General features: G+C 33.2%; 3 protein-coding genes across 5 annotated transcripts in view; all 3 read left to right on the top strand.

Annotated features, from left to right (window-relative positions):
• LOC106099330 (mucin-2) overlaps positions 1-10385 on the top strand; it is a 44598-nt gene extending 34213 nt beyond the window's left edge. For all 3 annotated transcript variants that reach the window (XM_013277850.1, XM_013277851.1, XM_013277852.1), the window contains 3 exons: positions 4134-4224; positions 8920-9662; positions 10038-10385. In XM_013277850.1, coding sequence (XP_013133304.1) covers positions 4167-4224; positions 8920-9662; positions 10038-10148 — 912 coding nt within the window. In that variant the 5' untranslated portion in view covers positions 4134-4166 and the 3' untranslated portion in view covers positions 10149-10385. The remainder of the gene's footprint in view (positions 1-4133; positions 4225-8919; positions 9663-10037) is intronic.
• Positions 10386-13533: 3148 nt separating this feature from the next.
• Positions 13534-15296, top strand: LOC106099265 (1,2-dihydroxy-3-keto-5-methylthiopentene dioxygenase-like). Its single transcript, XM_013277753.1, has 4 exons — positions 13534-13724; positions 14477-14643; positions 14817-14949; positions 15129-15296. The coding sequence occupies exons 1-4, from the start codon at positions 13602-13604 to the stop codon at positions 15258-15260; spliced, it is 555 nt and encodes a 184-aa protein (XP_013133207.1). The 5' UTR covers positions 13534-13601; the 3' UTR covers positions 15261-15296.
• A 92-nt stretch (positions 15297-15388) lies between these two features.
• Positions 15389-18603, top strand: LOC106099201 (1,2-dihydroxy-3-keto-5-methylthiopentene dioxygenase-like). The gene is made up of 4 exons (XM_013277663.1): positions 15389-15603; positions 16267-16433; positions 17113-17245; positions 18083-18603. Exons 1-4 carry the CDS (start codon positions 15481-15483, stop codon positions 18212-18214), a joined length of 555 nt encoding a protein of 184 aa, XP_013133117.1. The 5' UTR covers positions 15389-15480; the 3' UTR covers positions 18215-18603.
• The last annotated feature ends 412 nt before the right edge of the window (positions 18604-19015 follow it).

The raw sequence follows: 19015 nt of genomic DNA on the forward strand, positions 1-19015 counted from the left end.
AAATTGTCACTAAATTCCTTTGAAAATGAAAACAATTTCATGCGTATTCAGGGTCTTAGACTATGATAATGGTAATAATAGAACGGGCAACGAAAATCATTATTAATGTAAGGGTATTGCGGCCTCTGTTTAACTAAAATATAGTTTGCGTAGTATTAATTTCAGTTAGGACGCCGGGAACCCAATATCGTCTGAAGGTTACCAGTCAAGGAGAAATGACCTCTCTATTTAACTAAAGATGTCTGAGTATTCCTTGATGTATAGAATTTCGCTCGACATTATTCAAATATTGAATTACGTTCATTGATAGACAGGACACAATATTGTTTAATTAAAAATCTAGTTTTTAGTATAATAGTATGACATAATCTGTGCTCGGATGATCTTAGTAGAATTCACCAATTCTGTAGACTACTTTCATCTCGGAAACTTTCACTGTAAACGCAATAATAACGCTATTAGAAGTGATATTAAAATGGACGACGGCCGAGATATAGTGCGATTTGCCGTGAAACAGCGCGCACACGCATCTACCATGCAATGCTTCTTTTACGTTTATACTAATGCGGGTTTGAATCTATGTCACTCTTGTAACAAAAACGACAGAACTGATTTTGACTAAGGTGATATTTGGTTCGTATTCTTTCCCAGAGTGTCATAAGGTCATAATCAATAAGTTTTTTTGGTTTTTAATTGACAAATATGTGTCATTTAATAAACTTTATAACAGAAAATGACGTTTTCATTTTGCGTATACAGTTTATTAAACAGAATGAAGGCCATAACTCGAGGCGCCGCGTCTAGTAATTTTCCTTAATTCATCCCTCATCCCCTGTAATTATCCGGAGCCAAGATACATGACTCGGCTCCGCTTAACGATCCCGAAGGAGGTTAGAGAGATTTAGTGAAAGACGAAATTTGCCATCTAACTTAATTACTGAAAACTAACACGAATATTAATAAAAGTAAAGTCTTTAATGCTTTGAATTTATTGTTTTCAAATATTCAGGTTTTAAGTTGGTATTTAGCATGAATATAAAAGTACTTGTAGTGTTAAAATATTGCACTGTTTTACACAAAAATAGACATCGTTAACTTGTATAGACTTTTCCTCCTCACGTGTATAAACATTTTTAATGTCAAAGACATTTTGAAAAAATTATACTCGTTAAAACCCTTACACTGTAAATGTTCGTTAAAATGTCTTACGTGACGTATTTTGGACGTAGTTAACTTCGTAAACATGTTCAAAGTTTGAACATTTTACATATACCTGATCTAAGTAACGTTTAAAGTTAGTGTCTTAAATTGACTATATCGTTCTTTCGCTCTTCGTATTTGTTGTATTTTAACAGAATCTATAGCATTATAGCAAGTATTTTGGTTTTGACAATAAACCCTTCATTATGATCTCTGTAGATTCTGAATTTTTTTAAGGCTTCAGATTAAATTTTAAATGGAGGTTAAGGTTACATTTTGTTTAATATGCATTCTGTCTGTGTTCGAAAGTATTATGTTTTTTAATCCTTTGAACTGTGTTTGTAAAGTTTGCTCTGCGGCACAATGTAATTGCTCCCTAACGGATAATAAAAAAAGACAAATTGCGTGTACTATTTCAGCAAACAGCCTTTGTCATTTTAACGAGGTTTCGTTTTTCTAGTATTTTTTTAACTTAGACCTTGACTGTGTTTTTTTTAACAGATCTGCGCAATATTTAACCTACTCAAAGGTTTACTTTCTAGTTATTTAGGAGTTGAAATAAACTGTATTTTTTACAGGTGGCCAAGGATCTCATAAAAAAGTTGTTTAAAAGTCTCGATGTAATTGATAGAGTAAATAAATAAATTAAATCATGTAAAGGAACAGGATGCATTTACTATTTGCGCAAATTAATTACCAAGCAACAGCTTTGCCTTTGCAAACACAAGTAACCTTTCAAATAAAACGCAGTAGTAACTTTTTAAAAATAATAATTGTTTAACACAAATAATGTCACTTGCACATAAATGTTAACAAGTTCAGCATTTTTTATAAAAGTCTGTAATAATAAATTTATTAATTTTTATTATTAACTACTAGCTTTCGCCCGCGACTCCGTTCCCGAGTAATAAAAGAAGTGAGTAGCCCTTGTGTTTTCCACACTATCCTATCCGTCTATACCAAATTTAATCGAATTCCGTTTTGCCGTTTAGTCTACAAATCCTAACAAACATCCATTCTATCTATCCATCAAAACTTTCGCATTTATAATATTAATAAAATTAGAAGTTTAACAGCTTCAATTGTGTCGTTTTAAACCCCCTATCGGATTTTGTGATCTGAATAATTAATCTCTGTTCCCGGATGAAACTTAATTAAAACTAGGAGATGCAAATTTTGTTTCCTCAGCAATATACAGCCGTCTGCTTCGATAAATGAACGCCAGTCTTACATCTAATCCTCTAGACGAGCGTTAATATTAATCTATACTTCTATACTATTATAATAAAGCGTAAACACACACTTCTTTGTTGCAAAAAATGTCAGCAATTACAGCATATTTTTGAAATTTTTCTTTTAATAAAAAGCCTTACAATTACGTCACGCTTTAGGCTATATATTTTTACAACATTAAACTTATGGGGTAAATGTTTTGGATAAAAATTCTAATGTGGGAAAGACACCATAAGTTGCTGCCAACATCAAGAAAGCAAGATTATCAAGGTTCGTCATGTCATGTGATTTTGACATTTGCTATTGAAAATTTAACAAATGTAGACAATAAAATAAAGTTTTCATAATTTCATGTGAATAAAGCCCCACAGGAACACCTAGTTGAATATAAATTTATTTATGTTATTTAATAGGCAGATTGATGTCTTAATATTATCATCTATTTATCATTTTGGTAATTTTACATTGTCAAATATTACACAATTGTTTTGTGTTAGTATGTTTCATATCTTTGAATTTTGTGATATTAACACGTCCAGAGACTCGCCTGGCGACATTTTCATATAAAAATGTTGTTAAAACCAATTTCTGTTGTAACCTTTTTTGTGATTGTTTTGTTTTCTGCACGTACGAAATACGGAAGGTAAAGACTTCATTAGAAACGTTATCTTGTTTTTATAAAAATTATTATCTTTTACCAATATCGCTTTATTACATATCAGGTAATATCTATATTGATTTCATGTCGCATAAAACAAATTCTTATTATCATTATTTCTGCATATTTCCATTGCCTAAAAAACAAAAAACCTTTTCTTCATCTCCAGAGTTTACTAAATAACATCAATATGAATCATGTCATAAAAAAATGAAATCTCGAGGATAGTTTTCTATAGATGCTCTACATTCAGTAATTTACAAAGTAAGCAGATAATAAGGAATTCAACATTTCACACTTTTTAGTCTTGGATTGTTTTAAAAATTCGCTACATCTTTCTTAACTTGACACTTGAGTGTCATTCAGTGTCGCTAACAATGTTACTTAATAAGCCCTGTGCCATTGTTGCAGTCAGCAAAACGTTCTCAAGTACTTTGACCTTAAAACAGAATGTGTCGACATTTCTTTTCTTTCTTTGCTTTATCGTTTGATCTTAAAACTATGTCTCCCTAATGAGTCCCCTCGTAGGCGTCGTAAGAATGGCTTCATTAACAGACACTGACGTTTGTTTAAATATTCTTTTAGTTATCTAAACAGTAGTAAAACCCGCTTTAACATCTTCGCACGAAAGGGTCGGCTCGCCCGGTGAAATACCACGACTACACAGAAGACAGGAGTGAAGTGGAAGTTTCAAACTCGCGTTTCGTCTGATGAGTGTGGTGCCAGAGGCCCAACTTTAGTCCCTTTTCCTTCTTACCCTTTTTCTTATAAGAAAAGAATCGGTAGGGAAGGTGGACTTGACGGTGATGAAGACGCATAGGAAGGGGTAATATCCTTTTTATGTACGTCTCATCTTCCAACAATAAGGGTATGCAACGAATCTGCTATTGCGAATGCCTATGAGCAGCGGTCGCTTCGCCATTTTGGCGGATTCAGGTGGCAGCTTGTTCGTTTGCCACCTTATGATATAAAAAAGATCTAGTTGCTGTCAGTTTATACTTCAACATTTGTATTTGTTTCAAGTTGATGTTATTTGTTGCAGCGCGGGTGCAACAGACCTTGCGACGACGCCGTCATGACGCTGCACTGGTGGATGCACTGGTTCTGGGTGACGATGTTGCTGTCTTTAATAGGTAATCATTTTTAAATTTTATTGATATATCTATACTAATATAAAGAGGAAAGATTGTTTTAAAGATATGTATTGAATTAATTCAGAAACTACTGGACCGATTTTAATTCTCTAAAGTCGCGAGCAATAGATAGACTTTAATAAGCCATAATCTTTTTTCTCGTCTTAATATATTGCGATATGAATCAAGTAAATCCGCTACTACGTGTAAATTTCATGAATAGCCTTTTAGAAGTTAGATTCGCATTAACGAGGCTGTTTTATAACATAGGGACTATCTCACTATTGTTATTTCGTCATCTAGGTATGCACATTATGGATTTTTATCTTGAAAAAAAACGTAAGTTCTTAATGTAAACAATGACTTGGTTTCGTGGTCAATCGTCGCCATACATGTTCATTTAATTGTCCATTCTTCGTACATTATCTTTTGATGGGAATATAAAAACAATATATTCGATAACATTGTTCAGTTCAAGATCACATCATGAGGTCTATAGTGAAGGTTTTGTGCTATTTCAAGTATATGTGTAATTAACATATCTGATTTATGCTGGGTTTTTAAAGTTTTAAAATTTTATCATTACCTAGCGACATTAGTACTACGGTGAACTAAGTTTCGACGGAGTAAAATCCAAGTTTTGTAGTTCGGAAACGCATTTCATGAATATATTGGACCAGAAACACTAACCAATGGTTAAACCGGCTCAGAAACCGGCCATTAATATCCGACATAGTATCTTCTAGCTGTTGATAAAATATAGCCTTTGTTACTCCCAGGTAAATTACCTTTCTAATAATGAAAGAATTTTTAAAATCGGCCCATTCGTTTTTGCGTGAATCAAATTCATACAAAAACCAAAAAATATGAATCTTTCCACTTTATAATATTAGCATAGTTTATGATTACTCCTTGAACAAATTGTTAGAAATAATACTAGCCGCTTTTTTGCTATTTTATCTCAATGTTTTTATAAACTAGTTTTTTACTAATGTCATAATAATTATTAATTGTGTATTTAGGAGTTAGTACGATGTCCTACGTCTGCACATAACGGTATCTAAAATTGTCATATGCAAACTAAATAGGGCTGGGTTTAACGTTTTAATTACTATAGGAAGTGAGTTATCCAAAAAAGGACACAGGAAGGTAATCGAACCGGAACTCTAAAATAGCACGACACTATGCACTTGTATGCAATTAAACGGTTTTTTAATCATTTTTTTATGTTAATAGTAAAAACAAAACAAATGCCAACTTAAAATACTCCACACAAGTATAACAAATACTAAATATAAATACATTCACGAAAAAGGAAGTGAAACCTTTTTATGTTAACCTATTTCTTATTTGTGACGTCACGTATTCTTTGACAAGTGCCTTCCGTATTAGCATACATTATCCTCCCGACGACTTGGAGCCCGATATTGAAGCGATATCAAAAGGCGAAGAGAATAAAAGAGAATTGTTAAGTATTTACCTAAGAGCGGGGCACACCTTGACACTAAATAATCGCACAACAGCTGTGCGATTGTCGATTGTTTCGCAGCCAATTCAACTGTTTAGTTGCACAACTAAAATCGAGTAGTGTGCGCACCTCCATATATGCCCTTAATGTTCCACTGCCGAAAATTATGTTTCTATCTCTGTTATTCTCTAATAAAACGAAAGTGATGGTAATCCTTGACGATTTTTTCTTGATCTACGCGTATCAATTACCTTATTTGCATACTGTCTGAAGAAGGCATTACCCGCCATATCTAAAGTTTCGAGACGTCTCGTATTTTGCATAAATCTTCTGCCACAAACCCAAGTTTTATGCCCATTTAGAAAAATGTGTGAAATATTTAAGCCAAATTAATTGATTTTCATGTAGTTACAATGTTTTTTTGTTTAATGTTTCATGCATTCCGCTTATTTCCGGAGATTTTGTTTATAATGTTATCGTACATCGATAAAACTTGATTCGTTTTACATCGCTTTACTTTTGACGTCAAAAACATAATTTATAGTTTTTAAATTACGAAACAATAAAGAAACTTAACTAATTCCTTTATTTGCTCTACCAAAACAGTTAAAAATCATATATTCGTATGTGTGTTTGCGTGTGATTACCCTGCTAATGAAATTACCCTTGACTTGATCTTAACCAAACGTCACTGTTAATGTGACAGGCTTCTTAACCGGATTATCTTTTGTACGGCTTCAGCACAAAAGGGGTGTCTACGCATACAAGAGGGGTGTCCACACGCACGATAAATATACCGCTGCAGTTTACAGTTTGTAGATTTTGACGTTGGATTAGAGACCTGACCTATCCTGAACTAAAATTGAAGTTGCAGTCATTTTACTTAGTTCAAAAAAAAAATTGTTTGCGTTTCTATTTTTCATCCAATGAGAGAATAAAGTCTTTTCTATACATAGTCTAAGAATTCTGCGAATCGGTTAAAATCCCTTAGATATTGAATATCACAAAAGATATACGTATGTTTAATGTTATTTCCGACGGTATACAAAATGGATTGCATAACTTCCAAAGCGGTCAGAGGCGATATCAATCTGAAACGCCTGTACACTCGACGCCCCCATTGCGAAGCTGTGAACAGGTCAATACGCTATTCAAACGCAAACAATAGCGTTGCAACCCCAATATTAACACGTACACTCAAGTGCAAATATCACTATGTTACTTTTGTTGTTATAAAAATATACAAAACCCAGGCACAGTTTACTCTTCGGGCTGTAAAATTTAGTAGCAATAAACAAAAATTGTCTTTAATATTTTATTACTAGTTTAAAGAAAGTGACTTTAGACTTAAAAGTTTAGCTTGAAACACCAGGATTTAATTGTATTTGCTACTTATTGCAAATTCCCTGCAAGACGCAACGTTCTTTTTCTTTTATTTTTCCCATATTTTTGTGGTGTCAATAAAAATGCATATGACCAGTGTTTGCGACTGTACCCAACGTATTATCACGTTTGCTAGTTATGCTCATTCGCGACACTTATGTAACCCTGTTCCATTTTACATCAGAGTTTTCTCGATCGACTTCGTAATATATCTCTTTTTGTGGAACGAGTGAAACGGATGAAATATATGGGGTTTTCTGTCAACCTGTCTTAGCTCCTTATTTATGACTGCGTTAAAAATCTAACAAGTTAATTCAACTTCTAGTATAGAATTCGGTTACGGTTACAATTGGTAAGGTTATCACTTTAACCACTTAACTTAACTAAGAACAAATCCATAGATCTTTATAGCATAGAGGTCAGTGTATAACTTCAAATAAAGTGAGACTACATAACCTTAGCATGCATTACCCAGCTACATGGATAAAACCATAAATATATCCATAGTGATTAAATCTACTTTGTGTGTCCGACGAAAATGTTCTATCATTCGGATCAGCTTACCACTCGGTACCAGCTAAGCGCATTACGTACCGCGACCACGCACTCTCACAATCAGGTTACCTACGGACAATTCATGTGAGAACTTAATTGACCGGCTTCTACGTTGTTAATATGGATTAATTGTTGGTTTCCACTGTGGTATTGTAAAACATATAAAGATTGTTTTTCATTTAGTTTTGTAAATGGTTTAGACTCACATCTTGGTGCTTGCAATTTGAATGTTGCAAATAATTTGATGTTTAAATAAAATAAAAATTGCGCAGTACAGTTTCCGTTAAAGTACGATACAACTAGATGGCTAGATGGTGTTTCTTGCAAACCCAATCATTAGCCTATTCGCCTTTCAAACTGGAACGCAATAATGTTTGCAAAATGTTACTTGATAGCAAAAATAATCACTTGTTGAACTAGGAATGTACCATTTTAATTACCGAATATTGCATTTAGAATCTATGTTTGTGGCGTAGATATCAGAGTTATCTTTATATTATGAATTTGATTATTTATTTAGCAATACCAGATCTGGGAGTCAATGAAATTGGACGCTAACCTTGAAGTATTCGGAAAAAATAACCCAAAAGTCTAATTTAGTATTACGTAAAGACTGTTTTATGTTTCTTCGAATCTTAGGTAAGGATTTGTAGCCGTATTTTTTTCTGATAAAAGCTATAATATTCCTAGAGGTAGTAGTACTAGAATTATCTTCGACATTTTCTCCTATATATGTAATTTTAGCAAAGAGTATGGTTTTATGATTCGTTTATGTTTGACTCGCCATTGTTCGGCTCGTTGTGAGATAGGAATATTGTCTGGCCTCTCATATTTATGATAATGACTCGGCTTTTCATGAAATATCCTTTTATTTATTCCATTTTCGCAGAATGTTTGAATATCTCTGAATACCAGAGACGTTTTATTACGATACGGGTAACATAGGCCGAAGCCCTACGTACCATAACCTTATGCTATAGAATTTAAATAAAAATTATGCAAAACAATTTGTGGTTTTTACTCAATGTGTGGTACTCAAAGAGGTCATTTATTTGAATTTTATGTAATACTAGCTATTGCCCGACTCCGTCCGCGTGAAATTAAATAGTAATAATAAAGAAATGAAAAAATATAGCCTTTGTTACTCACAGATAAATTACCTTTCCAACGGTAAAAGAATTTTTCAAATCGGCCCAGTAGTTTTTGACCCTATTCATTATAATCAAACAAAGTTTTCCTCCTTATAATATTTTATGTAATATTAACAAAGGGTTCTGTATCAATTTCAGCAAGCAGCGGAATAGCGGTCGGTGCGCCGCAATCTGGGGTTCTTCAGCCCGCGCCGACGGTTGCCGAGGAGGCTGAGACGATGCAACCTCACGTGGAACGCCAGCCGCGCGCCATGTACTTCACCAAGGCCGCGCCCCTCCCCCTCCCATATACACCACCTACAACCACCAACACAAACACCACCGACACTACACCAATAACAACCATGGCACCGACTACCAACACCACCGAACCCACACAACCAAACACCACCCAAGTATCGCCAGTAAAGTGGACAAAAATCAACACGACTGACATCACCAATGCAAGCATTGGACTACAAAATACAACAAAGAATACAACGCTACTAACATTAATAGACCCACTAACAGATCCACAGAACGCAACGTTCAGTTCACGAAAGCGAAATCTGACACCCGACTCAGTAAGGGACGACACGAATCTCGAAGGGATATCGGAGAGCAGGATCGTGACGGAGAAACCGCTTTCTTTAGAAACGACGTTGCTGCAGACAAAGATGCCGCCAATCATAGAATCTTCTAGACAAATAATAGAGCAGGGGAACAGGATGGACACTGGCGCGATCGCTGGTATATCGTTTGCTGCGTTGGTGCTGACTGCGTTGGCTGGCAGTACAGGCTTCGTGTTGTACCGACGCCGGTACCTCAACAAGCCGCAGACCCTCAACGATAAGTGTTCCAATCCTGACTCCAGTGGGTACCTGGACGACAGCACTATTAGAGTAAGTACTAGTTTGTGTCAAAATGTCCAAAATGCTGATAATTTCTCAAGTCATAAATGTCACTACGTCATTTTCGAAGTTTCTTAAAAACGGTTCACTAATTTTACTAGCTAACGCTGGGTTTCTGATGTTTCCATTTGTTTTATTGTTACTTAGTGGTTCATTAGTGTTAAGTTGACTTAAGTTTCAACGGATTGAAACTCTAGTTACGTAGTTCGGAAACTCATTTCAAGAAGTTATACCAAAAACACTAACGAATAGTTAAAACTAGCTGAGAAACTGACCATTAGATTCGTTAACTATAAACATATCGTGTATTATTTCTGTAGATTATTTAAGTGTTCGTATTTAACGTACTAATGTTTTCAATTTCAGGACAACTCTGAAGAGATGTACAGTCTTGATAACGATTCCTTCCTTAACTCTTTGGAGGCGATGACCATCCAGAATTACTGGACCGACACCGTCAAGCACACCAAACTCTAGTCGAGACCAATTTATGATGGACAACTTTCGACTGTGCAAGGTCTTGTAAATGTTTTGGCAACTATTCTCCAACTAAACTTACAACCCTAATTGTGGCACTACTAAATTAATTGTTTGTAGAGATTTTTTTTAAAACAGACCATTTTTATGTTGTTGTAGACAACTTCAGTGATTGGAAAAAAAAACATGAATTTAATTAAATTCTACCTATGTTATCTATGAAATTGAAATTGTGAAGGATTATAATATAATATTGAAAAACATCCATGTTCTTAGGAACGTCATTTTTTTTATAATTATGCCTTTTTAAATAAAAAGGTGTAATTTTCTTAAAATCCATCCTTCAATAATTCTAAAGTCTAAAATGTTTCTACAGAAAACAGATTATAATAATGATTGTCTATGACATTCAGTGTTGCCAGTTTATTTACAAGATTTCTATCTCAACAGAGAATATAAACATTTAGAAGTGTAATATAATTCTAGTGACAATGTGAAAAACAATAATATGTAGATGTGTGTATTTTTAGATTTATATCGTTTAATAATTTATATTAATTTGTATATAGTACTTAACATTGTGATATTTGTTTGTTGTATTTAGTTTATTTGATTAATTAATAGTATTTTCTTGCTTAAATCTGTCAATAATTAAAGTTGTAGCCTAACCAATATTTAAAAAAAAACTATGCAAAACAATTATTTCCGTTTTGCCGAAATATTGAGAGGATTTTGAAATTTGTGGTTATGTTATAACATTGGTTATTTTTGCAGTTTGTTATTTATTTTTAATCTGTATTTGTTTGATGGAATATTTTAATGGAAAAAAATATTACTTTACTTTCTTATTTGCCATAGAAAAGTTACAGAATCTTCTAACAATTTATAGGGGTTTTTTTTCATGATTTTTTTTATTCGTTTAAAATTACTATAAAAGATATATTTCTAGTATACATGTGGTAAAACGCAAATAAACAGTATTAACTTGAAAATTTGAAGATAATTTTTAACCTGATTATGAAATTCTGCTGTAAAATTAGGCTTGTATCGTAATGTATGTAATAATGTATTTTAAAAACGTTGTTTAATATAGCAATAATTGTTTCTTAAAATTCTATTAAAACCTTAAGAATTATTTCGTTTTTGAGTCACGTAAAAAATGTTGAAACAGCGCCATCTATCCATACTGATTTACATTAGTAGAAGCAAGAATTTGATCTCAAAATATCATTTATAATTTAGCTGTACACAGATAAATAATTTCGGTTTAATTACATTAACTAGCTTTAATTGCACCTAGCATTTATTTAATTTTTATTAATTGTGTTAATACATAAATAAACTTAAATTTGTCTAAAAAAAATTGTGTGTAAATCGGTAATAAGCAATTTTAATAAATTGCTTATTACCGAGTAATTATTTTTATCCTCCGTCCCTATGTTATGTTGTGATTTTAATTAATTTTTATGCTTACATTTCAATGTTATTTATTTCCCAGTGAAATTTGATTATCAATGATTTTATCCATTCGCATGTTATTTTATTTATTGTTAATGTTTTTGTGTAAAAGTAATAAATATAATTTTGTTTCTAATGGAACATATAGTCATCTCTTTCATTGTTTGAATAAAACAGAGACATGTCTGCAGTCGACATACGGGTATAGACGGACAAATTATTTGACCCGGTGAGCAAAAGTAGAACTAACTTTAACAGCTCACTAGCGCCACCAATTAATTTAATAAGAATCTTGTATTGTAGCTGTCTTGTTCTCTTCTGTTCTATTGGGTTTTACATATTTTCTGACAACCAAACTAGAATAATGCTTCTCGTCTATTACTTGATTATCTGTACATAAAAAAACTACACTAGGCATCTTTTTTTATTTAATAAGGTGGGAAACGAACAACCATGTAAAGATGATATTTTCCCTTTCTTTGTCTCTTCTCCGCCGTCTTACCCTTCCCATCCTTCCCTTTTAAAAAAGGGTGGAAAGGAATAGGGACTAAAATTAGGCCTCCGGCACCACAATCGTCAGTTGTAACGCGGAATTGCTTCCACTTCACGCTTGTCTTCTGAGTAGTTGAGCCGCTACTGTTCTATGTTATAGTGGGCTTTACCACTGTTAGGGTCTGTCCCACCACTGGCTGATAGCGCTAGTGAGCTGTTAGTGTGACTTATGCCTATCAGGTCAGATATCCTTGTCGGTCTATACTTGTTAACATGCCATTACCATTTCATCATTCATTTTATAAGTAAAGTATATTTACTTCATGTATTGATGAAATAAGTTTTTCCATACATTTTAATATAAATATTTGTATTTCTCTCTAGATTTTGTATTAGCATGTGGCTAAATATTTTGCTTTCTTGTTGTAAATGTATATTAAAATAGGATACATTTTAGTACTTAATTGTGTCCTATTTTTATTTTTTTTTTCTATATAATAGCTATAAAACATTCATATCAGAAAATTATACTGTATCTTGTTATAAATTGTCAAAATAAATATAATATGAATATAATACTTTTTCCATTAATTCAGAAATTTAATTAAAATCTTTAAATAGTTAATATAAACTTAGTTGACTAAGTTATAGCACCCGGTATTTAAGTTGGCACTCCAGAAACTAGAGTACTATATTATACGACGTGCCAACTTGACCGCTACCATACCAAAGTATTGGCCCCAGTTATAACCCCATTGAAATGTAACATAACGAGTCGTTTTAAAATAATCCATTGTAATGATATAGAATTTAACATATTAAATTTATTTTTACCTGCAAAGTGGTTTTATTTGAGCCTCCCCCTTTTGCCATCTGTTATAATTTTTTCATGTATGTTTTTTATTTTGTACAACTCTGTGTATTCTTGGATGGCAATAAAGAGGTTTTTATTTATTTATTTTATTTATTTATTTATTCATGTCGTAAATTCTTAAAAATAAGCTTTAGCAAGCAAATTAATAAAAATGCATTCATATTTGATCAATTCATATTTATAGTGCATTGAACTAAAAACTGATAGTAAATGTGGGAGCATCAGTGGTTGCACATAACATTTTAAATTGACTAGCAGTTTCCCCCGACTTCGTCCACGCAATATTAAGATAAGTAACCTATAGTGAGTAACCTTCAGTGAATCGGTCAAGCCGTTTCGGATATTACCCGGATCAAACGTGGCTTGCGGACAGACAAAAAATAACTAAATGCAATTATCGTTATTAGCAACGCAAATACATCATCTTTCCGAAATCGAATTTTTTTCTTTTGATATACAAACAGACGCTCCCATTTTATTATATGTATAGATATATAAACAATTCAAAACAAAGATAAGGTTAAAATAGTAAATAATATAAATGTAAGTTAACGACAAGATTCTACATTCCGTTCTGCAGTTTCTTGCAGCAGGTTAACTTTGTGTAGTTAAAAAACAATTCGGTCATTATGGTAAAAGCCTGGTACATGGACTATGATAAAACCGATCCGCGCGCAGAACATCAAAGGAACCCACCGAAATTTATTTCTATTGAAGAATTGCCCAAGAAGACTGGCGTGGTGCTATTCAAAGTAAGTAACTATGAAAAATCTTACTAATGTTATAAACTAGCTTTCGTCCGCGTGGACTTAAAAACAAAACTGAATAGCTTATGGGTTCTTCCAGACTATCCACTACGTCTATGACAAATTTCTTCGAAATCCGTTCAGCCGTTTGGGCTACAAACTCTAGCAAACATCCATCCATCTAAACTTTCGCATTTATAATATTAGTATGATTAGTATTAGTACGATGTAAAAGTTTAGATGGATGTTAGTTAGAGTTTGTCGCCTAAACGGCTGAACGGATTTCTATGAAATTTAGTAGAGATGTAAAAAATAATCTGGAAGAATACATAGGCTACTCACTTTTGTTTATTTTAATTCCACGCGGACGGAGTCGCTGGCGAAAGCTAGTGATAAATATTGTGTTCGTTATTTTACAATGTTTTGATGTATTTTGTTTCTTTTAACATGATACACTTTTAATCGCAATGACAAAGTGCAAGTGTGATGGTAGGTCAGGTTCGTTGATCCAGTTGATAAGATGAGTTTTACGTAAAGTTTGGTCACGTCAGATTCATTTTGAAAGCCTTGAAGTTCAAAGACTCTATTCCTTGAACATTTATTCTGTACATTGTTTGCCTGCAAGCGAACTCTTAAATTGATCTTTACATTAGAGAAACTTTTAAAAGTGAATGATCGTCTTAAACCTTATAGATTGCCAACGTAATAGGTTGGAATTCATTAAACTCGTACATACAAGACCTTTCAAATCATTTCAGTTAGATTTGGAGACATACGAATCAGATGGAGTACTGGAGAAGATAAAGAAAGAACACGGATATACATATGAAGACGAAATAACTATTTCTAAAGAATGTTTACCAGACTATGATGAAAAATTGAAATCTTTCTTTACGGAACACTTGCATGCCGATGAAGAGGTCAGGTAAGATTTCATAAAATGCGTCAACAACAAAAGACTCGAGAAGTGACGTGTTTTATTATTACATTGTTTTTAAATGAGACTGTAATTTAACCATTTCCAGATAAAGAAATGTGTTCCTTAAGCGACGTAGACAGTTGTATCTCTACTCCAATTTTAAAAATTGTATGTTCCAGGCTTGTTACAGAAGGATCTGGTTACTTTGATATTCGAGACGGACTCGACGAGTGGATTCGCATCAAAGTGACTCCCGGAGACCTCATTATCATACCAAGAGGGAGCTACCATCGTTTCACCCTCGACAACAATGTATGCCAATTAAATTTAATTTCATGAGCAAGATAGAACATAGTTGCTAGCGTTTGGTTAACGATTACGTGTATGTTTGTGTTAACTTAATTCATTGAGGAGAACTTCCATCCGTAATACTTGATTAGACATAAAATACCTATATGTCTGTTAATTCAAATTCTTTGTGTTTTTTCTAGAATTACTTGAGAGCTCGACGCTTGTACGAAGATGAGCCAGGTTGGCTCACACACAACCGGCCGGCGGACGACATGGCCTGCCGTAAGAAATATGTCGAACAACAAAAGGAAGGCTTCAGTTCTGAAAATTGATTTTTTACTTGTGAACTGTGCAATAAGAAATAAATAAAATGCTTTTAAATACTTTTTGTTTATACTTTCGTTATTTACCTAATACCCACTCTGACTATTACAAAAATGTCACTAAGATACTCTTTGGCCTTGCTTAAATAAGTGTCAAAACAGATTGAAGTGTTGTTTTATAAAGTTTAAAGTTTGGCTTTCTCTTATAAATTAAATTACTGGAATAAAAATGGTAAAGGCCTGGTACATGGATAATGAAAACACAGACCAACGTTTAGAGCACCACAGGAATCCTCCAGAATTTATTTCCATAGAGGATTTATATAAGAAAACTGGCATCGAATATTTTAAGGTAAATTTACTTACACCGGTTAAACTTTTAATAAAAGGGAAACCTCCAATACATTAGCTATATTCATTTGTAAAATGTGTAAGGAAATCCATTGTTATGTAAAAATTAGCCTAAAATGTATAATTTATCTTATTATCTCGATAACCTGTGAAGGTCACGGGCATCCTTTTTGCGTCGTTTAAGAACCACGATTCAACTCATTACATCCGTAACATTAGAATTTATATATAATAAAACAGCTCTTGGTATAGTAAAAGATGTATATTGTTATATAATTTTAAAACTCATTCTTACAGTAAAACTCTTATTTATTTGTTTCTAAAGATTTGTCTAATCTACTAACTTTAACTGTTAACAATTTGTAAGGATACTAAAACATAATATTACCCTTAGTTTTTTCAAATATAGATAATTTATAACTGTTTTTATATTACAACTAGCTTTTGACTTTCGACTTTGTCCACGTGGAATTAAGAAAACAAATGCAATGCAATGTACTCTATGTGTTCTTCCAGACTACCCTCTATATCTATACCAAATTTCATGGAGATCCGTTCAGCAGTTTAGGCTACAAACGCAAACATCCATCCATCCATCGTAACTTTCGCATTTATAATATTTACATGATGATTGATAATTTTTAAATGCTTTAAAAAATTACAGTTAAATGTGGAGACATTTAACACGGATGGTGTATTGGAGAAACTAAAGAAAGAGAGAGGTTACAGCTATGAGGATCAAATAACTGTCTCAAAAGACTGCCTGCCGAACTACGAGGACAAATTGAAAGCATTTTATAAAGAACATTTGCATACTGATGAAGAAATAAGGTAAACAAGTTATTTATTTCACAACTTTTGTAAAGCTTAATGTCTAAGTAAAAACACACATTTATCATTGTGATCCAATTGTAACGAATGTATCACAATTTTGTCAACAAAACATGTATTTTTCCAAAAATGTTATTGGTAAAACACTTTCTTAAATTACTACTTATTTAACAGTGGTAGAGCCCGCTTTAACATCTTTGCATCAATGGGCTGGCATGCCCGGTGTAATACCACGACCACACAGACAACAGGCGTAAAGTGAAAGCAATTCCGCGTTTGTCTGATGAGTGTGGTGCCAAAGGCCTAATTTTAATCCTTTTCCCTTTCCACCCTTTTCTTAATAAGAAAGGATGGGAAGGGAAAAGTGGATTTGTTGGTGGAGGAGACGATACAAAGGGGAAATATTCTCTTTATGTGCGTGTCCTCCTGCATCAATTAAGGGTAGGCAATGCATCTGCAATTGCGGATGTTTATGGGTAGCGGTCACTTTCCATTTTGGTAGATTCATACGGTGGCTTGCTTGTTTGCCACCTTATATTATAAACCAAAATTACTATAAAACATTACCGTCGCTTAGTTTACAGTCAGCCTAATACAATAATAGGGTTTTATAAAACAATTGATATGGTTCCCCATGATCCAATATCCTATACTAATATATGATTTTTTTGCATTTCAGGTTTGCAGTGGAAGGTTCCGGTTACTTTGACATCCGAGATGACAGTGACCAATGGATCCGCATCCTGGTGACTCCCGGAGACTTGATTATCATCCCCAGTGGCAGTTACCATCGCTTCACTGTTGATACTAATGTAAGTAATTTGAACTTTAAATCTTGCAAACAATTAAATGTGGCATAAGTTTAAAGTTACAGTTTTCTGAGTATAAGCAAATATTAGTACAATTTTTGCATATACTAAGTTTATTCCTTACTTTAAATTTATTCTGCGTTTATTTGTAAAGCTGATAACTGCTAAATCAATTTAAAGTTTTCCGCCATTAGAAACAGGATTATCTATACTATTATAATAAAGCCTAAACACACACTTCTTTGTTGCCTAAGTTGTCAGCTATTACAGCACATTTTTGAATTATTCTTTTTTTAATAAAAAGCCCTACACTTGCGTCACGCTTTAGGCTACATGTTTTCACGCCATTAAACTTAGGGGGTAATTTTGGATAGAATCCCTAATGTGGGAAAGAGACCATAAGTTGCTGCCAACATCAAGGAAGCAAGGTTGCCATAGTATGTCATCATGTCATGTCATTTTGACATTTGCATATACTAATATTATAAAGAGGAAAGATTTGTATTTTTATATGTATTGAAATAACTCAAAAATTACTGGGCCGATTTCAAAAAAAATTTCATGATTAGAAAGGTATAATACTGAGTAACATGATTTTATATTTTAATTTAACGTGGACGAAGTCGCGAGCAACAGCTAATGATAAATAAATTTACACGAGTGGAAGATATTCCGTGTTTCGTTTGATAAGGGTGATGCCGGAAGGTCTGATTTTAGCCCTTTTCACCCTTTTCTTAAGAGGAAAGGATGGGATGGATGCGGTTGTTTCGCCATTTAGGCGGATTAAGGTGGCCACTTGGTTATTTGCTGTCATAAAAAAGGTTATTTGTGTTTTTCCAGAATTATCTGAAAGCGTATCGTTACTTTGTGGGCGAGCCGGTGTGGCTGCCGTACAACAGACCCGCAGACGACATGGACTGCCGCAAGGAATATCTTCACAAACTTCAGAAAGGATTTGGTGTTGCCGCTTGAGATAATCACATCGGCCTGTCCCACCAGATCGTAGATTGTCTGATAACAATCCAACGTGTAAAATATGTGATGGAAATATCCGATTTTGTTATCTTATCTGACAGTGACGTCAATTTTATGCTATCTGAGCCTCTATCAGCCAGTGGTGGGACAGGCCCTTGAAAAATATGTTAATACAACCTTTCTTGCCTTAACTTGTTTTAACTTCACATGTTTTTTTCGGCTATATTTAAGTTTAAAAATCTAAATATTATGTAATCTATAATACAGAAGTATAAAAGAAAAAAAATAATTCTTTGTTGCCATGAATATGTTTAGTAATAAGAAAGTATAAATCATATAAATAAGGGGATTTATGTATATTTTGTGAATGTAATGTAATCTTTATACATTTTTATAAGTGTTACAAAAATAAAATTTATCTATGGTTAAATGTTTTTATTAATTTTTGGGACATTATCATGACACGACACGACACGACACGACACGACACGACACGACACGACATGACACGACACGACATGACATATCATGACCATCCAGACTTTAGTATAAATTATATTAAAGAATCAAAGGTAAGTAAAATGTCACTAATTATATAAAATACAGCTTATTCAATTCGCAAACTTCTTTGATGCATCTAGTTTTAATTTTTATTTCAATTTTTATAGTAAAAGTATTGGTTATTTTATAATATCGATAGGTTCCTACGTATATTATAGTAAGCCGCAATTCTGCAATTTACATCTCGTGTTATATTTAAAGTAGCCTGATAAATATTAGTCATTTAAAAATAACAAA

This window comes from Papilio polytes, unplaced genomic scaffold (genome assembly GCF_000836215.1).
Source record: "Papilio polytes unplaced genomic scaffold, Ppol_1.0 DF824135.1, whole genome shotgun sequence".
Classification (NCBI taxonomy): domain Eukaryota; kingdom Metazoa; phylum Arthropoda; class Insecta; order Lepidoptera; family Papilionidae; genus Papilio; species Papilio polytes.

Bases quoted from the DNA above. Each gene is read 5' to 3' on its own strand.
- LOC106099265 (XM_013277753.1), top strand. From the start codon at position 13,602: ATGGTAAAAGCCTGGTACATGGACTATGATAAAACCGATCCGCGCGCA. The intron at 13,725-14,476 runs GTAAGTAACTAT...AAATCATTTCAG, and splicing joins CTGGCGTGGTGCTATTCAAA to TTAGATTTGGAGACATACGA. The intron at 14,950-15,128 runs GTATGCCAATTA...TGTTTTTTCTAG, and splicing joins GTTTCACCCTCGACAACAAT to AATTACTTGAGAGCTCGACG.
- LOC106099201 (XM_013277663.1), top strand. From the start codon at position 15,481: ATGGTAAAGGCCTGGTACATGGATAATGAAAACACAGACCAACGTTTA. The intron at 15,604-16,266 runs GTAAATTTACTT...AAAAAATTACAG, and splicing joins CTGGCATCGAATATTTTAAG to TTAAATGTGGAGACATTTAA. The intron at 17,246-18,082 runs GTAAGTAATTTG...GTGTTTTTCCAG, and splicing joins GCTTCACTGTTGATACTAAT to AATTATCTGAAAGCGTATCG.